The 25,293-nt window shown below is 35.4% G+C and overlaps 1 protein-coding gene and 1 long non-coding RNA gene across 2 annotated transcripts in view; both read right to left on the bottom strand.

Annotated features, from left to right (window-relative positions):
• Positions 1 to 2,250: 2,250 nt before the first annotated feature.
• The window catches only part of LOC140146750 (E3 ubiquitin-protein ligase znrf2-like), a 125,443-nt gene continuing 102,400 nt past the window's right edge, over positions 2,251 to 25,293 (bottom strand). Inside the window, 2 exon segments of the mRNA XM_072168624.1 lie at positions 2,251 to 2,500; positions 19,238 to 19,338. Coding sequence (XP_072024725.1) covers positions 19,281 to 19,338 — 58 coding nt within the window. The 3' untranslated portion in view covers positions 2,251 to 2,500; positions 19,238 to 19,280.
• On the bottom strand, positions 11,807 to 18,427 carry LOC140137451 (uncharacterized). Its single transcript, XR_011856843.1, has 4 exons — positions 18,217 to 18,427; positions 14,677 to 14,886; positions 13,259 to 13,352; positions 11,807 to 12,013 (listed from the first exon to the last, which is right to left on the bottom strand). It is a non-coding gene; the product is annotated as an uncharacterized lncRNA (long non-coding RNA).

The following is a 25,293-nucleotide window of genomic DNA, read 5'->3' as shown; positions in this document are numbered from 1 at the left end:
GATCATTCACAAAAGAGCGTATATGCAAAAGAGCGTGTCTTCGCGCTTACGCAAATTTTCGTAAAAATATGCGGTATGAAATAGCATATACGCGAAAGAGCGTTGTGTATCTTTGCGTGTAGGCAAATTTGCGTAAAAATATGCGGTATGTGCGTAGCATATTCTTCTGTCACACTTCATGGAACGATTGACCCTCATTAATGGGTGATCCTGGGACTTTGACTGTGTGTGGATCTCTCATGATTTAGAGGTTAAAATCCAGATGCATTATGGGATATGGGCAAATGGAGAATTGTATTCAACTCATTTCTGCCCTCCTATGGAAAAAAATGCAGCATCTATAAAATTTTCCACCTTGATGTGGCAGTGACGTTAGTGCACATTTCATTTGGCGCAGCTACAAATCGCTTGTGTTCGCTCAAAGCGCTGGCGTGCACACTTAAAGACATCGCAAAGATGCGCATGTGAAACAGTTGCCTCAACGAGTTGACGTCGCTGCTACATTAAGGTGAAAAATGGTATACAAGTAAACAACATGTAGATGCTGCATTTAACAGCAGATACAGCTTCAGGGTTCGCAGGTTTTTGCCGCAGGTGGAAAAACCAGTGGTTTCAACCGCGGTTGGCAAAAACAATTTTTGCCAGTTTTTGCCGGCAAAAATGGCAAAAACTAAAAAAGTGATTTATAGTTCAGTTTTTCATCTCAAAACAAATTATTAAGTTACAAAAATCATTTCCTGAGTGTAACAAGGCCTGATTTTGTAATTATAAGTAACATATTAAGAAATTAAAGGCATGCGTTTTCATTGCTCAAGTGCATTTAACCGAAATGTGGTATATATATCAGATTCAAAACTTTTTCATTTTAAGGACTTGATAAGACAAAAATTATGTTGAATGATTCATTAAAAGTTGTGTGCTGCTGTTTATGAGCTTTCTGCATTATTTTTTAATATTTGAGTGACTATATGTGAGTTTTTGCCAGTTTTTGCCATTTTTGCCGGGTTAAACCAGGCAAAAACAGGTTTTTGCCAGTTTTTGCCACCGGCAACGGCAAAAACAGGTTTTTGCCGGCAAAAACCGAACCCTGTACAGCTTCTTTCTCTCATTGGGTGGACAGATTTCCAACACCTGTTCTCAGTGGAAGTACAGTGTGTGGGTTTTTAAAACATTGATACAAAATTACAAATCACACCAATATAAATTTCTTATTTAATTATAAATTTTGACGGTCTGCAACATGAAATCAATTGTTTTGTTGTCGCAATGATAACAAATTAGAGTATCCTAATTAACACATTGCTGAGCAACTTCATTTATGAATGTGTTGGGTAAACAAAGGCCTGTGGCTGCAAACGAATGTATGTAATTGCTATCTGCATCATTAATGCATGTGTCGCTATATCACACCCGAAGACAATCAGCTGATTGTATTAAGCTGGTTGCCAAGTTGAAATGGTTTTCACTGAATTTAGAGATTTTCCAATGAACTGACTGCTCCATGGATTGCTGTATGTATTGTCAATGGCACATGGTGTGATCCAAAATTGACAGGAGAGTGAGAGGGGTGACAAACGGTGACAGAAATTGTGACAGAGACCGGCCAGAGATATAGGCTAAGTGCTGCCCTGTTGCCAAGTTGAGACTGTTTGTCACTGAATTTACAGATATTTCTATCTATTCCGATGCACTGACTGCTCCATGGATTGCTGTGTTGTCAATGGCGCATGGTGTGATCCAAAATGGACAGGAGAGCGAGAGGGGTGACAAACGGTGACAGAAATGGTGGCAGAGATCCAGAGATATCAATAGAATGTCCTGTTGAGATTGTTTTTCACTGAATTTAGATATTTTCCTATTTCCAATGTGCAGACTACTCCATTGATGGCTGTGGTATCTACATGTATGGCACAGTGATCCAATTGGACAGCCATTCACGAGGGGGGTGAGGGGATGACAAACGGTAATAAAAATGGTGACGAACATCATGACAAGATTTCCCTATTCCAATGCAGAGGCATTGGATTCCTGATTCCTGATTCCCTACATTGTACACGGGGGATTTCATTTTAAATAAAAATAGAGCTCCATGAATGGCTGTGGTGTAGATGGTACATAATGTTCCAATGATAGGTCATTACAAGTGTTGCCATATTTTGTGTAATGAGGCGGTTAATGACAGGGACCAGAGTTGCCAAACCCATCATTTGGTAGCTGAATTGGGTTACTTTTAAAAATTTTCCATAACTTTTGGCCACGTCCTTATAAAGTTCCCATAGCAACCAATGTTTATGAAAAAATTAGATGACCTTACAACACTGACCACTGGTGATTTTCGATAACTTCCTGTCGCATAGAAGCAGATGGTCAAGAAAAAGTGGGTGATTTTTTGGTGATTTGACGCAAATTCAGAGTAAATTGTTTTTGGCAACACTGATGTTGACGGAGAAGAGAGACATCGTTGACGTCCAAGGCTGTGTTGTTTTCTAGTAGTACAATTCTGCAGATGAAGTGAGAAATAAAACAAATATAACTTTAATAGAATTTAATACATTTTCTACATTTCTATAAAAACACTGGTTAATTCTACCAAAAAATCAGATCGCAGACTTTAGCCTGATTGGATCAGATCTGGTCACATATTACAGGTAGCTAACGAGGTAGAATTCCACGATCTGAGAGTAAAGAGGAGAGCACACAAATAGGCCAAATCATTGATTTGAGAGTCTCTCAGATGCGCTTAAAACATCGATCTGAGAGTCTCTCAAATCGGCTAAATCATCGATTTGAGAGTCTCTCAAATCGGCTAAATCATCGATATGAGAGTATTGCAGATTCAATGGGTTATTGATTTTAGAGGAGGAAGTGCACGAACGGATCGTTGCTCCCGGATATGGCCCCCATCAATGGTCTGTATTAAATAAAGCATATCGCGACTCATGAGTAAACATTAAATTTCAAAATAATTAGGTGCAAAGTTTTCATGGTTTTCAGAGCATTTTTCAGTTCAACTTTAAGATACTTTAATTTGAATTTTTGTTCAATAAGACTTCTGTTGTAGTCGTTTAAAATTTCATGCACGTGTGATTTGACCAAGCTTTCTTTGGTGTTTACGATATCGGCCTATCATAAAAATGAATACTGGTATCATTGCGGTATTTATTAGAAAATAATGATATTATTAGGGAGAGGCTTATAGTATAAATAATACCGGTAGGCATTAAGAAAATTTATTGCATCTAATTTCAAACATTGAATGTTGGAAGCATTGTATAAGCCTATACACATGCAAAAATAACATAGGCCTACAAAAAAAAAAAAAAACGATCATTTTATCATAATTTTTTTTTTCATAGACTTCCGTTGCAGTCGTTTTGAAATTCGCATGTGGTTTTACGGTCTTTTGCCATTCCACCCTTGATGAAATATTTGATTTCCGAATTTGAGAAATTTAAGAAAGGAGTTTATACAAACAAAATAATGCATTGTTAACCAGAATTGAGGCGTCAGATCGTGCCTATGTCCTTAATACCGAGTTGCCTAATTTGTTCATAGACTTCCGTTGCAGTCGCTTTTGGAATTCGCATGTAGATTTTCGGACTTTCACTCTTTCAAGTTTCATTCTTCTGCATAATATAACTCTAAATATTTGATTTCTGAATTTGAGAAGTATGTACAAACAAAATAGTGCATTGTTAACACTGAAGCGCCATCAGATCGCGCCTCTGTCCTTTGCAGACCGAAGTTGGTATGCAGTGGCGGGTATGCTGGTCACTTTTGAGAAAACAAAATGACATGATGGACGAGCAAACAATCTTTGTCAAATGAGCTAGATATTTGTTCTCTTTGCACTTAGGGGTGGTGCAATAATTATGTGTACCCCAGGGTGAATTATAGGGGGGGCAAAGATTTGTTGGCAGGCCAAAAGGGGGGGGCAAGCATTTTTTGGCAGGTCGAAAGGGGGGGGCAAGCGATTTTTGGCAGGTCGAAAGGGGGGGCAAGCAATTTTTGGCACAGATATTTTTGGCACCGTTTCTATATTACGCCCTAAAAGGCGTGGAAAACGTTACTGAACACGCTCAAATATGCAAAATTTCCTGCTCGCTTCCGCATTATATGTTAAGACAATTTAAGGTTTTAAATTGGTTCCCCAAAATCTTGCATGTGTAAGGGGGGGCAAAGATTTTTGGCACGTCAAAAGGGGGGCAAAGGTTTTTGGCACGTCGAAGGGGGGGCAAAGGTTTTTTGCTAGCACGGCCAAAGGGGGGGGCAAGCGATTTTGGCAGACCATTTTGAGAATTCACCCCGGGGTACACATAATTATTGCACCACCCTTAAATAGACACAAGAAATAGATCGGATCTCTTTCTTTGTTCTGTATTAATTTGTTTCTTTCTTTTTCAGAATGTCATTGTAATGACAAATTGATAATTTTAGCCCATTATTGTACCATGATAGGCTTACATGCGCACCCCTAAAACCCCCCTGTTTTTGTTTGTTTTTGTTTTTTTGTATGTAGGCCTATGTTTTTTGTTTTTTTTTTTTTTACCCCACCGTATGAGACCTCATATTTTACTAGTGCCTTCCCAAGATTCCCCAGCACCATATTTTTCTTGTTCTCCTCCAAAAAGGCAATTAATGCTCTAATATTAATGATGAGATTCATGCAATCCCCGACCCCATAATGCCTTGTCATTCCTCCCAAAAAATGCATATTTTTGCACCCAATACCCTACTGTTACAACACTCTGCTCCAAAAGACCCAATATTTAGCATCTGACCCTATACTGAACCCATTTTAGGATCTTGACCATCTTTAACGGTCATAGGGTGAGCTGAAACAATTGACTCTGATCGACTCATAGTCATAATTCAGCTGAACATTAAGGGGCATTCGGTGAGAGCAAAATGTAAAAAATATGGGGTCATTGGGTGAGAGCATGGTTTTAAGCATTCGGTGAGAGCAAAATGTAAAAAATATCATCGGGGTCATTGGGTGAGAACATAACCTTTTTAAATGGAATCTTTGGGTGAGAACCGAAACAGCGCCACAGAAACCTCGAAATGAATCGAATTTCTAGTTCTAAATGGCTTCAAATGTCTTCATTTTTCAAAATAAGTAGCAGAATCAGTGATAAACCAAGTTGCTGTTCACATTGAACTGGCAAGGGTCTTTGGGTGACAGATCAAATGGAAAAATAAGGGGTCTTCGGGTGAAAGAGCATCATCCGTCCATATAGGTATATCAAACACCCAGATTTGGAAGCATTAATAGTGGATCGGTTTTATGCCGTGTGCATGGTCAGGCTGTCGACAGAAATAATAGCACCTATTTCTTACATAAAGTAAGATGACTTTCTTTTTCAAATTAAAAATATAATATATTTCTTTCTCTCTTTCAGTAACTTTCTTTTAATTTTATTCCACATTTTAACAAAACATTGCTTTGTCTTTTTAGCATGTTTTTTTTTTTATTCACTATCCCTCAATATACTCAAACATGTTCAGCATTCAAACATGTCATCCGTCCATATCTAGGTATATCAAACATCATCCGTCCATATCTAGGTATATCAAACACCCAGATTTGGAAGCATTAATAGTGGATCGGTTTTATGCCGTGTGCATGGTCAGGCTGTCGACACAAATAATAGCACCTATTTCTTACATAAAGTAAGATGACTTTCTTTTTCAAATTAAAAACTATAATATATTTCTTTCTCTCTTTCAGTAACTTTCTTTTAATTTTAACAAAACATTGCTTTGTCTTTTTAGCATGTTTTTGTCTATAAACACTATCCCTCAATATACTCAAACATGTTCAGCATTCAAACATGTCATATCCGTCCATATCTAGGTATATCAAACATCATCCGTCCATATCTAGGTATATCAAACACCCAGATTTGGAAGCATTAAATAGTGGATCGGTTTTATGCCGTGTGCATGGTCAGGCTGTCGACACAAATAATAGCACCTATTTCTTACATAAACTAAGATGACTTTCTTTTTCAAATTAAAAAAATAATATATTTATATTTGGTTATAATAGTTAAAGAACATTCAAGGCTACTATTAGACATCAAAAATCATTTTCCTAAAAATTTATATTCATTTTAAGGGATCTAAAATGAGCGTTTATTGCTTTTCGACAGTATTTTTGTGGGACATGAGAGCACCTCAGACCTATCGAATTGCATTCTGAATACTGAAGCATGTCTTTCTGATATCAAATAATTTTCATTTTTAAAAATCACAATAGGCCTATAATACAAATTTTATGACAAATTATAAAAATTTGATATTTTTCAAATTTTTGATATATAACAGTCCTCGAAGTAAATTATTTAAATCTAATGATATATTCTTAAAGTGTATGTAGCAGGGAGGAACAGCCGACGGTCAATTGAAAATTTTGACCTTTCATATATTTGAAGATATGGATTTTGTCCCCAAAAAGACCTAATTTTTTTTTGGTGTTTTGGGAAAAAAAATCCATATCTTCAATAATGAAAGGTCAAAATTTTCAATTGATCGTCGGCTTTTCATCCCACCTACATACACTTTAAGTATAAATCATCAGATTTATAAAGTTTACTTCAAGTACTGTTAAATATCAAAAATATCAATTTTTAATGATTTGCCATAAAATGTGTATTAAATTGCGATTTTCAAAAAATCAAAATTATTTGATATCAGAATGACATTCTTCATATTCAGAATGCAATTCGATATGGCTGATGTGCTCTATTGTCCCAAAATAAATACTGTCCAAACGTTCATACCCCAGCCCTTAAGTTCAGATTTCCGGAAATTCCTTCAGATTTCTCAAACGGGAAATATATGATATATCCAGAAGGGAAGGTGGTATGAAGATCAAACAACCACCAAAATGTGTATTTTTACCCACACTATAATGTCATGCCAATAACTCAATTTCAGCCAGAGGTAGACCCTCCCTCGGGTCCGTGGAGAACGACTGGTAATGTAGACTACACTTTTAGGCATCTTCAGCCCATTTGGGGACTTTTTAAAATCTAAATTTACACATTACAAAAAAAGTCTGTCCACAAAAGTACAAACCAAATCTGTGGCATGGGGGTCGATGCTTTGCGTCACACGCGAAAGACGCCTTGACGCATGAAGAGCGTGGTGCACAAATCGCGCAGCAGTTGGCGCGCCAAGAAGCATTGCACTGAAATATCTATTCTCATACCTCCAGTTTCCGAGGTCTATTTACTTTGTACTTCTATGTGGACAGACTATATTTCAGGCATTTTTTCCACAAACTGGTTTAATTTTAAGCTTCATATAAATAACTCGTTATTTTTCCTATTCACGCGCGCACATAGGTCTTCCATATCTAGGTATATCAAATACCCAGATTTGGAAGCATAGAAAGTGGGTCGGTTTTTTGCCGTGTGCTTAGTCAGGCTGTAACCATTTCATAGATAATTATTAAACATCTTTGTAAAGGGAATAACTTTCTGCATCAAAATTAAAAATAAAATATATTTCTTTCTTATTTTGTTTTCTCTCTTTCAGTGACTTTCTTTCAATTTAATTCCACAAACCATTCCTTCAAGTTGTCTATTTTGCCTGCTTTTTGGATGTTTTTGTATAATAGGCCAATATATTAAACAGTTTTGAACTGATTTTCTTTCCTTCATTTGTTTTTTCTTCCTTTCTTTTCATATAAAATCGGGCTAATTATCTGTTTGAAGGCAGAATGAATAGGAAAACCATGTTTGTTTCTTTCTTCATTCATTCAAGGTCTATAAACATTAACCCTCATACTCAAACATGTTTCACATTTAAACATGTTTACACAAGTGATGACAAGAGTGCGATAATATAGGGGCATTGATTTAATTTTAAACTATAGCTTTTAGCCTTTTATACATGCACATCATATACTTCTAGCAAACACCTACAATGTAAATCCAAACGTTTAGGTTTTAAGCACTTATTTTTAATCACCCCAGATATGAAGGTGTAACACTTTTAAAACACAAATGTGTTTATTTCGTCCATGGTGTGTTTACAACCTACACACTCTGCGTAATGGATAAACACATTTAGTGTTGCAGTATTAAACATGTTTAATATCACAAACACTGCACTCAGACACAAATAGACACTAAACCAAACATTCTGTTTAAGTTATCAACACTTTGTTTATTAAAATAAACACACATTGCATTTATTAATTAAACACATGTACATGTAAGTGTTTATCAGGCTGTAACAATTTTTAAACACAGCAAGGTATTTACTTTACCAATACTAAACACAATGTTGAAAATACAGTTGAAATTAAACACATGTACAAAGTACACACATTGGTGTATATACTCTAAACACTTTAAATATTTAGCTATTTCAGTATCAACGTTCATTGAAAAAAATGTTTGACTTATTTAAACACATTTTTTCTTTCTATATGACTTATTAAACATTTTAATACAAATACATAAAATTGATGGATGATATAAACACAAATGTTTAGCAATTTACACATTGTTTACCTTCTAAACATGTTACAGAGTGATAAATGAATGTGTTTAATTGCTAAACAGTTTTATAATGTTTTGGCAAGTCTACCTCTCAGAAATACTGTAATTGTGAGTTGCCAAAACTTCTTAATTATTCATGCAAGCTATAGTAAATATATAAACATCTCACAAAAGTAACTACCCCCTCCCCTTAAATAACACCCATTACTCACAAATGGGCAATTGTATTACAAATCTGTAAAATGTGTTTATTTCTGTACATTTTAACACCTCATTTGTAGCAATTATCTAAATATTGACGTCATGGCATACATTTAAATCAATGTAACCCAAGATTTGAAAGTTGCAGTAAATTCTATTGATTTGTATTCAATATAATGGATGGAAATCTCTGTAAAGATATCCCAGAGTGTTTTTGCATTGTTGTTTTTACAAGTGCAATTTTCAAATCTAGACCTCACTACATTAAATTGACCTGTGTTTAATTGAATACCTGAGTGGAAGAAGGACTCAACTCCATTTTACCAAAATGAGTTTATCATATCTTAGAAGACCTGTACCGTTGTCATTGCAACATATATCATTTTGAAGGTATGTTATAATCAGTGTTCTTAATTAACCGGTTAATTATAAACAGCGGTTAATTAACTGGTTAATTAACGTTAATTAACCGGTAAGATTGGTTAATTATGGTTGGAAAATATATAAATCTGCGCTCAGAATTCAATATGCCATCATACTGAAGAACATTGTGCAAGTATTAAACATTGAGCAGATGAAGTGTGCTCGTCCACCTTTAGTTTTAAAACATTCCATTCATTATTTTAAAATTTTAAAATTAAACAATTCTTTTCATATAAACGTATAATGTCAATTAACCCTGTTTTAAAAATGTACATGTATGTATACTCATTGATTGACACAGATGCACAATGACCTAAGCTGTTACGTATCCCCCTACATTTTCAATTTATCAACTTTTTATTAATAGTCTAAAATTGGTTGAAACAATTCTGAGCAAAAATGGTACAGTCTGTCCACTCTGCTGTGCTGTGGCTTTTGGGGTACTTGTACCGGAGGGGTGGGGGGGGGGGTCTGCCTGGTTGAAGGTATACGGGGATGTCACATGTGCAACAGCTTTGGGGTACCTTTTCAGCAATTTTGGTCTATGCCGGGTGGGTTTTGACAGTGCTTCTCACTAAGAGAAAGTCAGCATCCAAAAGTCTGTGCGGCACATCCCCGTACAATTTTTTTCAAAGTACACCCCTGGATTTGTACATTGTGTTCAACTGCTCATAAACCATGATATAGTCTGCATATGGTCTATAATGTGCTGCATGACACTGTAGGACTAGAGAACAAGATTTTAATATGTCCAGGGAACATTGAAGTGATATTCAAATGTTAAAACTTAAAATTAATTAAAAAGTGTCACAATAATTCAAAATTAATAATTAACCTATTTTACCACCGGTAAAATATGATGCGGTTAATTAACCGGTAAGATTGAGGTTAATTAACCGACTAAGAACACTGGTTATAATGTAAACTGGCCTCAAAAAGAAACTTATAATTTTTCACATGGTCATATCTTAAAATCCTCTCCATAAAAATGAACAAAATTGCACACAGGATTACTTCAATACTCTACTCTAAACACATGTCAGTAACCAAGCAGTTGTTCAACTGACACAACAGCAAAATGCACTGACATGGAATACCTTTCTGGACCAAAATTCACATCCCAACAGATTTCCTTTGTTGGGTTCCAATTATTCGCCTGTGAATGTGATCCCGGAAGCTGTTCCGGATGTGTCAGTTGGACAACTGCTTGGTTACTGAAGTGTGTTTAGAGTAGAGTATTTAAGTTATCCTGTGTGTAATTTATGCATGTACAGGCGAATAATTGGAACCCAACAAAAGAAATCTGTTGGGATGTGAATTTTGGTCCAGGAAGGTGTTCCATGTCAGTGCATTTTGCTGTTGTGTCAGTTGGACAACTGCTTGGTTACTGACATGTGTTTAGAGTAGACTATTGAAGTAATCCTGTGTGCAATTTTTGTTCATTTTTATGCAGAGGATTTTAAGATATGACCTTGTAAAAAATTATAAGTTTCTTTTTGAGGCCAGTTTATGTTCATGTACCAGTACTCAAAAACAGTCTATCTCTTAAAACTTTTCCAAATAGTGTGTTTTTTGTTAGTATCTCAAAAAAAGTGTTGATGGAGTTGGGCTCTTCTTCCACTCAGGTATTCAGTTGTTTTCTGGGCTATTGTATCAAATGAGGTGTTAAAATGCACAGAAATAAATTCTGCTTCCAACGTATTTTACAGATTTGTAATTCAGTAGCCTGTTTTTTAATAATGGCCATTATTTAAGGGGGATTAGTTGTTTTCTTTAAGATGTTTACAATTGAAATGTAAATGGAGAAGTAATCCAAAAATACTGGGGGGGTAAAAACATTGATTTTGAGACCATAAAAACATCAGACTCTATATAATTTATAGACCAGTATAGGCTCAATTATATAGTTTTCAAAAACACTGGAAACTCAAAATTTGTTTTTGGTACACTTTTTGAAATCTAGAAACTTCTAAAAATATATCTTGCATGAACAGTTAAGTTACAAAAAAAACCCCAGTATATCTTAAGGCTAACACAGCCTAAATGTCTGACATGAAATTTTTGAATCCATTTCGAAAACTGTTCTGTAATTATTGGTAATTGTCACTTAAATCAACCATGTGGGATGAATGTTAGACAGTCGGGTACATGCGGGGACACAATCACCCCATTAAAAAAGTATGACATTGTTCATGATGTTCAATTTGTTCTTCCATAGCCCAGTGCAATTTTTGCCTGCAATACTGTTAAATACCACATGCTTTGTGTGCAATTGACCAATAAAAGTAGAAAATTGTATCTTGATTTAGGACTATAAATAATGAGAACCCATTTTTTTTTGTTGAGGAATTTATCATCATGCAAAGTTTTGGTTTCTCAATATTATAACCCTAAATTATAGGTAATTTTCAGTGACGTTTTCTTAGTCAGGTGACACAAAGCATGCAAAATTTGTATATTTTACACTACACATATTTCAGGCAAAAATGCACACAAGGCGATTCAAGTTCAATGTTGATTTTTTTTCAGAGGGTTATCACTCCCCTGTCCCCAGCAGTACACAACAGGTTACAGGTACTCAAATTGAAACACATAAAACAAGATATCAAGTTGACAATTTAAATATAGTCAACTGGACTTTTTTGTCTAGATTTCCAGTTGATTAGATTTAAATTAATTGATATTTTTTATACCTGGATAACTGAGAATATACACAAATACATTTACAAGGCAATCAGTTGGAGAAAGGCACCTGCAGAGCTATCCATACACTGTATGTTCACACTATCTCCTACAATGTAGTTGGTTTCGTTGAATATTACAAGATGAGGCAGCTCACCACTCTTCAATGCAGCGTTGATATTTGACACATCCTGTCATAAAAACACAAAAGGAATCATTATAATTCATGTGTAGCCTAAATATTTAAAACCAGGTTATAGGAATTAAATCAGCGCTCGAAATAAAGCACGTCCTTGCGTCAAATACCCATGAAAGTAGGCGCGGACCCGCAAATTTCCTACGGTACGGGTCCGTGTGACCCGTAAAAATTGAACCAAGCAAAGAGCAGAAAATCCTAGTTTTTTTGTTCCACAGGAAAATCTGGTTCACATGATACATCCCGCTCCCTGGGGTACACTTCGTTTTTCTTTCCCTTCAAGTTTTCAACCCAGGTTTTCAATTTTCTACAATATACATACTGTGATCGCCGTAGCTAATTCTCTCTCTTGAAATTTCAAAGGCAAGGGTCCGGGGTCGGACCCTTGAAAATTGGTGAGGACCCTTGAAATTTCAAAGGCAAGGGTCCAGAGGACCCTTGGATTTTTCTTCTTATTTCGAGGCCTGAATTAAATAAATCTCGTTTTTTATTATCTTGCAACATTATATTTTAAATATTAATTGATTAACTTTTAAGTCTTAAAAGACTTCAGAGCAAAAGATATTAACTTGTACAGTGGGAGGATAGAGTGGGCAAAGAAAAGGTAAGGGAGAGAAGAGAGGAGAGCAAAGGACACCTGATTCACAGTTTGGTCCATGTCTAAGTTATCAAAAGCTCAAGTCACTTTCTGATTTGACATGTGCATCTAGATAGTTTGTGTTTTGTTTGTTTTCTTTCTTCTTTTGCCTGGATTACTCATTCAGTGGATGTTTTAAGGTATCATATGTTCTTCCATGAGGCCCAGGGGTCACATTAAAATATTAACACTTTATTGGAGAATTTTATAGTAACACTTTAGTGAAGAAATATTGCATAGCAAATAACTAGCTAAAAAAACCTCAATATGGTATTAATTTTAGGGATTTTGCCCATTTTATACTAAATATAATTATATATTGTTATACAAAAAATTCTCGGACAAGCAGCAGTTAGCATCTTGCATGATTGTCGGAAGTTTGTGGAGCTCTGCGTGGATTCAACTTGTATGATGCGACGCATACATGCGCATTTATCGTGCATATTTTACAGTGTATTTTGTGTGTATCACACAAAATTGCATTTAACTGTACATGCACTGTTTGAGATTTTTTTGTTTCAGTCAGCAGTACAAAAATGCACACAATTCACAGAAGTTCACTTGAAACAAGGGAATATGGTATGTGATCCCAGGTGTACTAACCTCTTTGATGATGATAATAGACTTTGTCTTGTCTCCCTTTCCCGATCCAATATAATGCGGAACACTTCTCCATAGCTTGTATGGCACATATCATCTGTCAATCAAAAAAAAAAAGAAATTTAGAATGTTTACCTTTACCTTAAGTCTTCTTAAATTTAATAACTATATGAATACAATCATCAACCAATTCAAGACATTGGTGCAAATGCTCAATTTTGTTGCTAAATTGAGTTAGGCATGGTTTTGTATAAGGTTGGTGAGCTATAATACACGCATTGTTGGCATCGCACTCATAGAATGAAATAGCAATTTTCTTTGTTTTACCTCATTTGTTTGGCATAATAATTAATTCATCATAAATGTGACTTGTTTTCTGGTATTTTCAGTGACAAAGCCAGCTCAAGCAGTACCGGTACTTGTGTCCTTCAGTTTGTTCATTCGTTTGTACATTCACACTTGCACTGGAAGGTAACCCTTTAGCGTTTGTGCAGGGTCTCCTTAAAATGTCTTGCGAATTTGGAATTTACACACATTACGGTAGTGAATTAAATCAAATATTTGTGGATTAATTGAAAAATTAAATAACATCATGTTTAGTTCTGTATTACTTATTGACAGTGTAAAAGGTTTTTTCAAAATATTGTACAATTACGAAAATATGACTTTAAGGGCAGAGTAATGGAAGAGAACATGCCCTTTTCCAGCTTCATTATTTCCCAAGTTTAAGTCCAAAGTATATAAAACTTTTTGGAATGGAAACAAAAGTCGGGGAAGCATTATAGTAAGATCAGATTTAAACAATTTAAATGTTTAGTTTTTGAAGTTCACAACATTGATTTTGAAAATGACCAGACATACAAAATTACAATTTTATATTTTCAGCAAAATTAATACAGAAATAGATCAGCTGAGAAACAATGAAAAGGTCAAACTAAAAAGCCACTAAAAAACTGAATATGACAAAATGTATTTTAGAAATCATTAACATGTATTATATACACATTTAAGTGTTTATTACATTATCAGTTCAGAATATTTTAGATTATAAATTTTATGTCTGTTCTGATAATATAATATATATGCATGTAAGTTTGATGCCTACATTATACAGTATAACTGTATTTTTGAGGTATATCGCATTTGTGATTTGTCTTGAAATTTATTGGGGCAACATAACATTGTTAAAAATACAAGTGTTTCCTGCTACATAATCGGTTGTCTGTGATTTTCAAACCTTTTTGAATATGTGAAAAATTACACTTGTATTTCCACTTCTTTTATTATCCTGTCGGAATGACTTGTATACAACATAATATGGGAAGGTGATTTACATCTGACAATGTCATTTAGGCAGGATAATAAATGAAGAAACTGAAAAAAAAACCACGGAAATACTGGTACTGATAATATGTATTTACCATGGCCACACAAACATGTAAATATAGCTCCTTGGTTGCCTCATGTTGGACTCTTGAAGAGAAGCTTCTTCACAATAACAACTAGCATCTAGGTGCTGAGAAGGTGTCCAGTAGAAGAATCACAGTCTGCGACAACACATGTATAAGTAGGCCCTTCATAGTAGTGTTTTGACTGCTGTACACAGTAGATGCATCATATAACCGGCAAGTCTGCAAAAGACAACATAACAAGAATAAATTAGTACTGTATTTTCTTGCCAAGCAAACTGCTGTGTAAAATCACCACTGAACAATAAATAATAATATTATTAGTTATTAGGTGAAGCGGAGGGATGGAGAAATTATCGTGCAGCGATGTGTCATACTGGGTGAAGCCGAAGGCTGAACCCAGTATGACACTGAGCGCACGATAATTTCGAGTACCATACCGACGCTGAACCTAATAACAAATTTATCATACCACTAAGTCATTCTAAATATTGAAATAATTACGTTTTTAAACATTTTAATTCCTGCTAAATAGGAAAAATATTACAAAAAATAGATGACTGTTCCGCGATTACAGGTTGCGTGCATTTTACGCGCCCGGTTTACGCGAATCGCCTTTATACGCTTACCTCGCCGTACACGCCAGTATCGGCCTTGCGAAATACGCTCTCACTGACTAGATATAAAGCGTAAAATACGCACTCACTGACAAGATACGAAAATATATTAGGTTAGCGGTGTTCTTTGATGTTTACCTTAGTGGTATTATAAAAACAAACACCCACTTGTTGTGTCGCGATCGGCTGCGGTGTGAGTGGTGTCATGCTTCAGTGAATCCGACTCGATTTTGAATGCAATGATCTCTACTCTCTAGCCTCAAATGTGAACCTAATTGGTGAGCAAATTTGTGACTAGACTTCTCGAGCAAGTTCAGAATGGCAAATTTCAGAAGAAAGCATCATTTGAATAATTACATTTTTTTGTACACAGAAATATCATTTTATTTATATTGAAGATTTAAGCTTGCACTGATCATGACTATAAAACCGGGAGCCTGTAAAAAGGAAGTACATGTAAAGCTCACACATGTTCTTTGTCAGGGTTCTTTGTGTACAATGTAGCGTGATACTGATACCGTACTTCAATGTAAATGACAAATTATTACAGGCACAACACACTTTTCTTGTTTTAAGCTGTCTGCAAAAGTAACGAGCTTTGGGGCGAGTTTACAAATTACAATAATTATTTAATTTCTTGGTCGGCATGACGTCACTCACGATCATAGATCGCTTCATCTCATTGGTTGTTTTTGCCAGGGTTTAGCTGTTCCATCTTGCGCCCTCGGACACAACAAAATTGCTAAATTTATATTTAATTATATTATTTTAATTTTGGATTTTCTCCTTTAAAAAATAACTTTTTATGACTTTTACTTGCTACTTTCTAACATGAATCATATATCAACAATAATGATGAATAAACAAACAGCATAACTGCACTTAATATACTATGTGTAAAAGTAAGCATATTAATAAAATAATTAAATGCCGACTCCGTCAAAACGGGTTGATAATTAGTTGTGATAGGCCTACTAAATAAAGAAAATAATAGTAGATAATTAATAATTAAAAGTCACCTTGTCCTATTTTTAAAATCATGAACAGTAAACTCAGAATCAATTGTGAAGGGCCTAAGCATTAAAGGAGTATTTCCGATTTACGTGATCCTAGCATCCTCTTTTACGACATTTTCCAGTAGATATCCATGAAAAAAGCTTATTCCCAAAATTTCAGTTGATTCCGATTATGCATGATTATGTGTATACCGTATACTGCTCCATAGACAATGTGTTGTAATTTTGTTCTGGAATACCAGAACGAAATTCAAATTTCAAGATATCTTTGCTAAACGAATTAATCTGCAAGAAATATTTTGTACATAATAAACATAAATGTAACCAGAGGTTTCCAGTGATATATAAATCTCAACTTTTTTTGAGAAAAGTTGGGGATGATGCTGTGCTGGGGATCACACAGCCTCATTTTGTGATCCACGTACAGCCTCATCCCCTACTTCTCTCAAAAAAAGTAGAGATTTTTATACCACTGGATACCTCTGGCTACATAATGTTTATGTACCGAATATTTCTTGCAGAAAAATTACAACAGTGGCCTAGATGCCATGAGCAGTGTATACACATAAGGCTCATTCCATGTCAAATCACCCAAATAAAATAAAATTTTAAACCTGACCTCCTTCAAATTTGTTCTAATTTGGTATACAAGGTGATTTTGGCTGACAAAGCTGAAATTTCAAGTTTGAGCTTAATCGGACCTACGGTTCTCCCGCTACGGGCGGCCCGTTTTTTGCGATTTCTGCGAAATCCGTATGACCATATCTCCGCAACCGTATGACCAAATGAGCTGAAATTGGTGTCATTGGAAAGCTAATGTCATAAAGAAGCCAAATCTGTCATTATTTAATAAATACGAGCAAGTTAAAATTGTAAAACCTTCTGCCCTTGAATTTGACCTTGAATTTGACCGTGTGGATCACGTGACACGGAAACGAAAGTGTGTTCAAATTACACCCCCATATGTTTTCTACAAAATATAAACAAATTAGATATATAATATTTTCTGTTTTCCTCCAAGCTTCTCTCAAAGTTATGCAAAACTGTGATTTCCTATTGAAACACACAGTGAACTACAATACTGAACTTTGCATACTGACTATTCAGTGCTAAGTTCAGTATTGTGGTTTACTGTGTGCTTCAATGGGAAATCACATTTTTGCCTAACTTTGAGAGAAGCTTGTATGAAAACAAAACATATTATACCTCTAATTTTTATATATTTTGTAGAAAACATATGGGGGTGTAATTTGAGCACACTTTTGTTTCGAGTCGCTGTGATCCACACGGTCAAATTCAAGGTCAAAGTAAAGGGCAAAATGTTATACAATTTTATCTTGCTCATATTTATTACCTGATGACAGATTTGGATTCTTTATGACATTAGCTTTCCAATGACACCAATTTCAGCTCATTTGGACAAACGGTTACGGAGATATGGTCATTGGAAACTCTGCCGCCGCGCCATTTTTCGCAGAAATCACAAAAATTGGGCCGGCAGTAGCGGGAGAACCATAAGTCTGATTAAGCTCAAACTTGAAATATCAGCTTTGGCAGCCAAAATCAACTTGTATACCAAATTAGAACAAATTTGAAGGAGGTCAGGTTTAACTCATTGGGTGAATTGACATGGATTGACCCATAATCACGTTTAACTCGCAAACACAAAATCGGAATCAACAAAACTTTTGGGAATAAGCTTTTTTCGTGGATATCTACTGAAAAATATCATAACTTAGAAGATGCTAGGCTAGCACTCAGGATCACGAAATGAAGTGTTATTGTAAAAATTAAAGAAAGATATTAAAAGTTGATATTTAATTGTTCGATATGGGATAACATTTTTACTGTTTGGGTTCACTTTGCATAATTATTTATGAATTAGTACTCAATTAGATCATAAAAATATTGGAACTTACGTCGTCGTTGGGTTCTCATCGGCAGAGCATTGGCCATTGGCATTGCAGAGTGAGTCAGTCATTCAGTAAGCTTACAACAACATGTACAAGTTACATTGCTAACGCCTTGGCTTTGGTTGTTGAAACACGGAACTTGCGATAAAGAAACCGCATTCTTTTTCTTCCCTTTTGACAATAGTACTACACCGTCCGTGATCATGATACAATTTAATTTAACCTGGTAACTTCGGCTTGAGGAGTAATTATAAATTGATATGATATTTTTTAAATTTGAACTTTAAAAATACGGAAATCGTCTCGTTGTTTTCATAAATTTATGCAGCTCGTATGAATAATGTCGCCAGATATGGTGAGGGCGCTATCACTCTCATTTGGCAGAATTCCTCGATTTGAGAGTAACTCTCAAACGAGCTATTTTATGGATTTGAGAGACTCTCATATTGGACAATTCTTCGATCTGTGAGTACTCTCAAATGAGGGTTTTCCTGGATTTGAGAGACTCTCAAACTGGACATTTCATCGATTTGAGTGCTCTCAAAGCAACTCTCAGATCGAGGAATTCCTTTGCTCACATAACTCCATATTAATGTGATTATTGGTTTCTGGATTCATTTACTATAAGACCAATGTGTTAATATTAAGACGTACATTGCAGTTTTTAAGTTTAAACAGCAAAAACCGGAAAAATATGGCATGTTCTTGTAACATTGTTCAGAAAAGACAGTAAGAAATGCACTATTGCAGTCACAGTAATAGTAATGATTTACTTGCAAGTGTATTTTCCCTAAAACAGGTCCCAACAAATACATCCCAGTTATGTACCTGCTTGTTAAAGATCATGACTTATTATGTACAACTCCCCAAAATAGGTAGCCTCAGTCTGTGGCCCTCACAGACTTAGCCAGGGTATAGCGAGGCCAACTCAAAGGGCTGGACTGAGTTCGAGCTGCAAGGTTGACTCTGGATATATCATAAGAACACCAGAGCCGAAAGTAGTGCTACAAAATAGAATGATACTTACAAAATAATGCTTTCCATCATTACTATAGACAAAGGGGTGTACATCAATCAGAAGGGTGCTCAGGACATGATCGGTTCCTTTCAAACCATGAGTCAATACAACTGTAAAGAAACAAAAAAAGAACATGGAAACCATCAACAAAATAGTCCTTTTCAAACATGCTCATCTGTCAGGACACAGTTCCTTAACCCCATATATGTTTGTACACAGCTTGAATTTAGTACCTGTCCATTGGACAAACCCGGCCTGTAAATGTTTCGGGCAAGACTGGTGGGCAAGTTGTGAAATTTTAGCAATATTGTATGGATGTCAAATGTTCAGTTTGTATTTTAAATTAATAGTCGAAAGTCACGACTGCCAATATTACTATAGTATTAGGCACCAGAACCAATTTGTTTGATCTTAGGATCAACTGTCGATGCAGCTTCAATGCTTGTTATCAATGAACTAATTAATCAGAATTAATGCGAAATTTATAATAATACATTCATATGTAATCACAATTAACAATAGTCGATAAATAAGAAGAATCGTCCAAGCTTTGATGGTTGATCGTAAAATCGAACTAATTTGTTTCTATTGCCTTAGTCACGATTATGACTATTGGTAACATAGTCATCATGGTCATGTAACCCTAACATACTATCCGACTATTTTGATTTTCTAAAATGTGTATATTGCACAGCCTTAATCCATCACAACGTTCTAGTATAAGACTGACTAAGCATGGGGTAATATTGTTGTTCTGTATACTCCTAGCCAAATAAAACCAGCTTGCTGATTTTACCATCCTTACATAGAGTCAAAACTGCAGAGTGTTACACACTGTATTTGAAAAAGTTATTTTTGTAGGGTTAATTCTGGGGTCAGGCACTTGTATTCAAGTTGCATATCACCTGTATACATGGTCTTTCAAAAAGTACCCAAAGAAAGTATTTTTCATCAGTGTAAAATCATCTAAAATGGACCCAAACAAGTATTTTTCCTACCCTAGTGTTGTAGTTACGTGTCATCGTGAACACACCTAAAACCGCGATCAGTCGAGGCCTGAACAAAAACCAATGAAAAAGCACACATATCAAAGAGTTTTTGAATACAATTACACCCAGAATGTTAATTCATTTCAACTGATTTTTGTCGGCATCTTTGAATTCTGAGTAAAGCTACCCTTTTCACGTAACATCTGTGCAATTTTTTGCATTTTTTATAAAAATATTGAAGTGCACATTTTGCAATCCACTTTGATTTGTTCTTTGGTGATACTGATATCTAGGGTACCTGTCGGTAAATTACATAGGCTGCCCGGGCAAAAAATTTCCCGAAAATCTCAGTCTTAGTATATTATGATCAACCTGTGGCAAAATCATACGGTTTATGTTAAAGCACACATCAATAAAGTTCCATCTTGTTCTTGCATAAATTTGCATAAGTGGCAAGTGTATCGCCAGTCATGCATAATGCAAAACGCAACTTAAGCTTACACAGGTACTTCGCTCAACTGTATGCACACCATTCTATATCAATCCATGATGTTATGCATTTTCCATTATAAGTTAGGGTTAGGCTTTAGGGCATAACTACAGAATACCCACCTCACCTCCCAACACAGCGTTAGGGTTAGGGTTAGGATTAGGGTTTGGGTTAGGGTTAGGGTTAGTAGGTTTAGGTTTAGGGTTAGGGTTAGGGTTATGCACTCTGAGCGGGGTATTCTGTAGTTACTCCGGCTTTAGGATTAGAGTTATTATTATGGTTAGAGTTTGGGTGAACTTATGAAGCTCTCTACTAGCTTTATGGGTGAACTAATAAATTGAACACCCTAAAACCAAAGACTTCCACAGACTTTTCTCGCCAAGAAAAGAAGACTATACGCTTCTAATTTCTAATCCACTAGAAATACACAAGGAGTTATTTTGTAGTGGGTTTTTTTTGTGCCAAGAGTATAATATATGCGATGCAACCAAGCAAAATGGGTCATCTGTCTACCCGATGCAACTTAGCATAACATATCTGACCTAATTAGCATGCTACACTTAACATGCTTAAACTAAGTCATTTCAAGATGGGTGTTTATTAATTACTATGTTTTGAAGATGAGCTAAACATTTTTCATGCAAACAAATGTGGAATTTCATCAGGCTTATAAAATCAGAACAGCACACCAGCACTCGGTACAAATAGCTCTACTATGTTCTGAAGATAAGCTAATAATTCTTATGCAAAATAATAGAAATGGGAACTGCACTTTTTATACTCCATCTCAAACTAAGTTAATAGACCCAAGATTACGAATCATATTTCTCCCACTTCTCTCATACAGTAGGGGAGCCTATTCTGTCCGTCGGCATGACATCACCCCGGGGACATCACTTACAATAGATCGCTTCTTCCCATTGGTTGCTTTTGCCGATATGTGGCTGTTCCATCTCGCCCCCTCTTTTTCATTTTCATATCACATGACATAAGCTGAAGTCATCTTTGTGACAATCCCAAATCAATATCATCCGAACTTGAACTACAGCTACGGTCACATCTAGAGTACTGTTAAACATACAATTTTGTGTGTATAAACTTTTTGTGTGCATGAAATTCTTGCAAGTATCATGATTTGTGAAATTTTCATCTTTACAAATATTTCTCTTTCCTATAATAAGCCTTTTTTAAAAGTAAATGTATTAATTTTGTGAAAATTACTTGCCCCAAAAATGGTGCTTCTTTTCAAATAGCGAAAATTTTGCCTCACAAAAATACTGCGCTTTACAGTATGTTGTTGAGACATCTAGTAATTATTGCTAGATTTTATCTAATGCACTGATTCATCCTTAGTGTGGATCACATATACGTGGACTACAGTCAAACATAATAAAAATTCCTTTAAAAAAGGAATGGGGCGCCCAAATTATGTGAGCTTGGACGTGATATGGTGAATTCCATATGGCATGGTGTTTAGATTTGGTCCCGGGGATTTGGTATCATAATGATTTTTTCTAGGGAAGAGTAGAAGATGATCAAATGCAAGAGAAATGTGTTTGATTGGGGAAGTGTATCACAGGACCGCTTTTGGATGAAATAAATTGAATTGGAATGAAGCTATCGTGTCAAATTGCGAATAGGTTGGGTGGGGGAGTACAATGTTGGCGCATAGAGTAGTGATGATATTGCTTTGGATATTGAATATTGTTGAATTGCGTTATGCAGGGGGGTATATGATGGATAGTATAGAAGAGGATCTACCCCTATGTTGACCAAAAGAAAAGTTTTTATGAATGTATAACGTCTGTGATACATATACATCATAACGTCTGTGATACATATACATTATCTGCTTGCTAATACACTGAAAATCTAATAGAGATGAAGGATAAAAGACAATTACAGAACATTCATTCTTCATAAAAGTAGCTATATGGGTATACAATGTTTACAAGATAAGAACGTTAATGTTTTGTACATGAACGTAACATCTTTGATACATAGTTGTTAACACACTGAAAATCTGACTAGAGATTTACAATTTGATGATATACTTACTAACTTAGCATTGAAGAATTAAAATAATTACAGAACTTTCATTTGTTAACATACACGTAGCAATGATTAACAATGTTGAAAATACAAACGTAACGCTTTTGTTCATAAACATAACATCCTCGACACATCTAGGATCCGCATAATTTGTTGATTAATGTCATAAACAGTCACAAAAGATTTATGGTCTGATCATTTTATCATTTTAAGGGGGACCCGATATTGCATTTGGAAGAACCAGGCTTTTCAATTACTATCAAAACTGCTGGGTACCAAACTTTTGATACAGCTTGTATAGTAATTTGTTCTAATTTCCATGCAAAAGGAGCCAGTTGTTTCATCCTTAAAACAAATAGGCTACACCATAATTTCCAATTACCCCATGCAGATAGATAAGACCTTGGTAAGATAAGCATGTTAATTGTTATGTCACTATCACTATCTTGATCTTGATAAGATGCCTGACTTTGAAACTTTGGGTACAAAAACTCATACTCTGCAAGTTAGGTCAAATTTTGCACTATGATTGTTTATTTGAGGTTATTGGACTATGCCATTCAGATTAGGCTATTGTAGTCCATAGTGTTGGTCACCGCCTATCGGGTTCTAAGAGGCGGTAAACTGGTTACAAAGGTCAAAGTGGTTACAAAGGTCAAAGGTCTCGATTTATTTGGTGTTTTTACAAATCCATTAATTTTGTCTTTTAAACAAGAATATACGCACACCATTTTATCCTGTGCATAACAGAAAACAATAATAAAATAAAATCCAAGCATATTGTGGTTTTATTTCTGAGCTGGGCATAATTTTAGCAAAACAATTGCGAGTAAATCTAGTAAGAGTGAAATTAGAAGCTTCTCACAAACTCATGTTTATATTGTGGGCATCCGTAGAGGGCGCCCCAAAAATGTTTGTGTGTATAAACTTTTTGTGTGCATGAAATTCTTGCAAATGTCATTGAAATTTTCATCTTCGCAAATATTATCCTTTCCTATTGGCCTTTAAGTAAATGTATTAATTTCACACAAAAAAATGGTGCTTTTTTTCAAATAGCGAAAATTTTGCCCCACAAAAATACTGCGCTAAATTTACAGTATGTTGTTGAGACATCCAGTAATTATTGCTAGATTTTATCTAATGCACTGATTCATCCTTAGCGTGGATCACATACGTGGACGTGGACTAGCGTCAGATTATTAATAATTTGTAATGTCCTAGTAGCTTGCGTTATTAATTTTTAACAACACCGACCTGCAACAAGCCATCCTTGCCATTCCTTACCTTTGGTCATCAAATTAGATGCATAAGTGTTGTGTGTATGTGCGTGAAGGGGGAGGATTGCTTGAAAAGTCAATTTGCACACTATTCTAATTCAGTTGGTGCGTCTTGTCAAGAATACACACAATTTGATTGGGTTTTTACCCATCCATTATGACACGATAGTGGATGTCATATAAGAGAGCGAGTGCGCCGACACGCTTGTAGATCCGCAATGATCGCACAATAATGCGTTCGCGTAATACATGTGCATGAATTAAGAACGCGATTCGGGCGGCTTAGATGTTCATAACAGTTTCGTTCATTTAAAACAACGGGGATGTACTTCCAAAAGAAACTTCATTTTTTCTGGAGAAAGGGCAGTTTTAGTAAATTACTTTATTATTATTATTACTTTATTATTATTATTTTAGTAAATTACAATATTGGATAGGCAAAAGACAAAATCCTATCTTTTATTCTCTAATTGTTAAACATTTGAGGCTAGAGATTGCAACCGGTGTTCGTCTGTATAATCACATTAACATCCACATACATCCATTCGGTATATAAAACAAATATTGACTGCTTTATATTCGGGACATGGTTAAAATTATAGGCCCGTGGTGATCTCAAAACGGTATGTGCCTTGGCAGGGGGGCACCGACCATGATTGGGGGGGTCAGATTGGGAGCGCGGAAGTGAATCCAAGCATGCCAATGCGCATGTGTTAGTATTATTATCCAAGGTTGTGCATTTGCGTTGTTGTTTGAAATACGTGTTCTACGCGGTTGGATCATGTACAGCTGTTGAAAGCTCAAAGCTGTGTTCATTCAATTGAAATTCCTAGTATAGATTAAAATGATCTGATCTGATCCAGATGAGTCCAGTTCAAATGCATCATGTGCATTACCATAGGAGTAACTAGTGGCCACTTTAATCATTTTATATTTTAATCATATAGAAGTCATTGATTTTAAACTCTCCATGAACCAAGGAGGTCATTCTCCTTGATTAATTCTAATTAAATTGATTGTTTAATTAACAGTGTTCATTCACCATCGTATTGCAACATTTTTATAGAGACCTTGTAGGTCAGATTCACCTGGTAATTAATCAATAGCAATACCAATTAATATTTAACATAGGGCAATACAGAGGGGTAATATCGGGGCCTGGGGGGTTACTCCCATTGTGGCCTGTACACCATCCGTGATAATCAACTTTTGAAAAGCACCCTAAACAAGGATTTAACCCTTGTCTAAAACGATACC

Source organism: Amphiura filiformis, chromosome 2, assembly GCF_039555335.1.
Source record: "Amphiura filiformis chromosome 2, Afil_fr2py, whole genome shotgun sequence".
Lineage (NCBI taxonomy): Eukaryota > Metazoa > Echinodermata > Ophiuroidea > Amphilepidida > Amphiuridae > Amphiura > Amphiura filiformis.
Note: the sequence above shows the minus strand (reverse complement) of the source record. Positions and strands in the feature narration are given on the sequence as shown.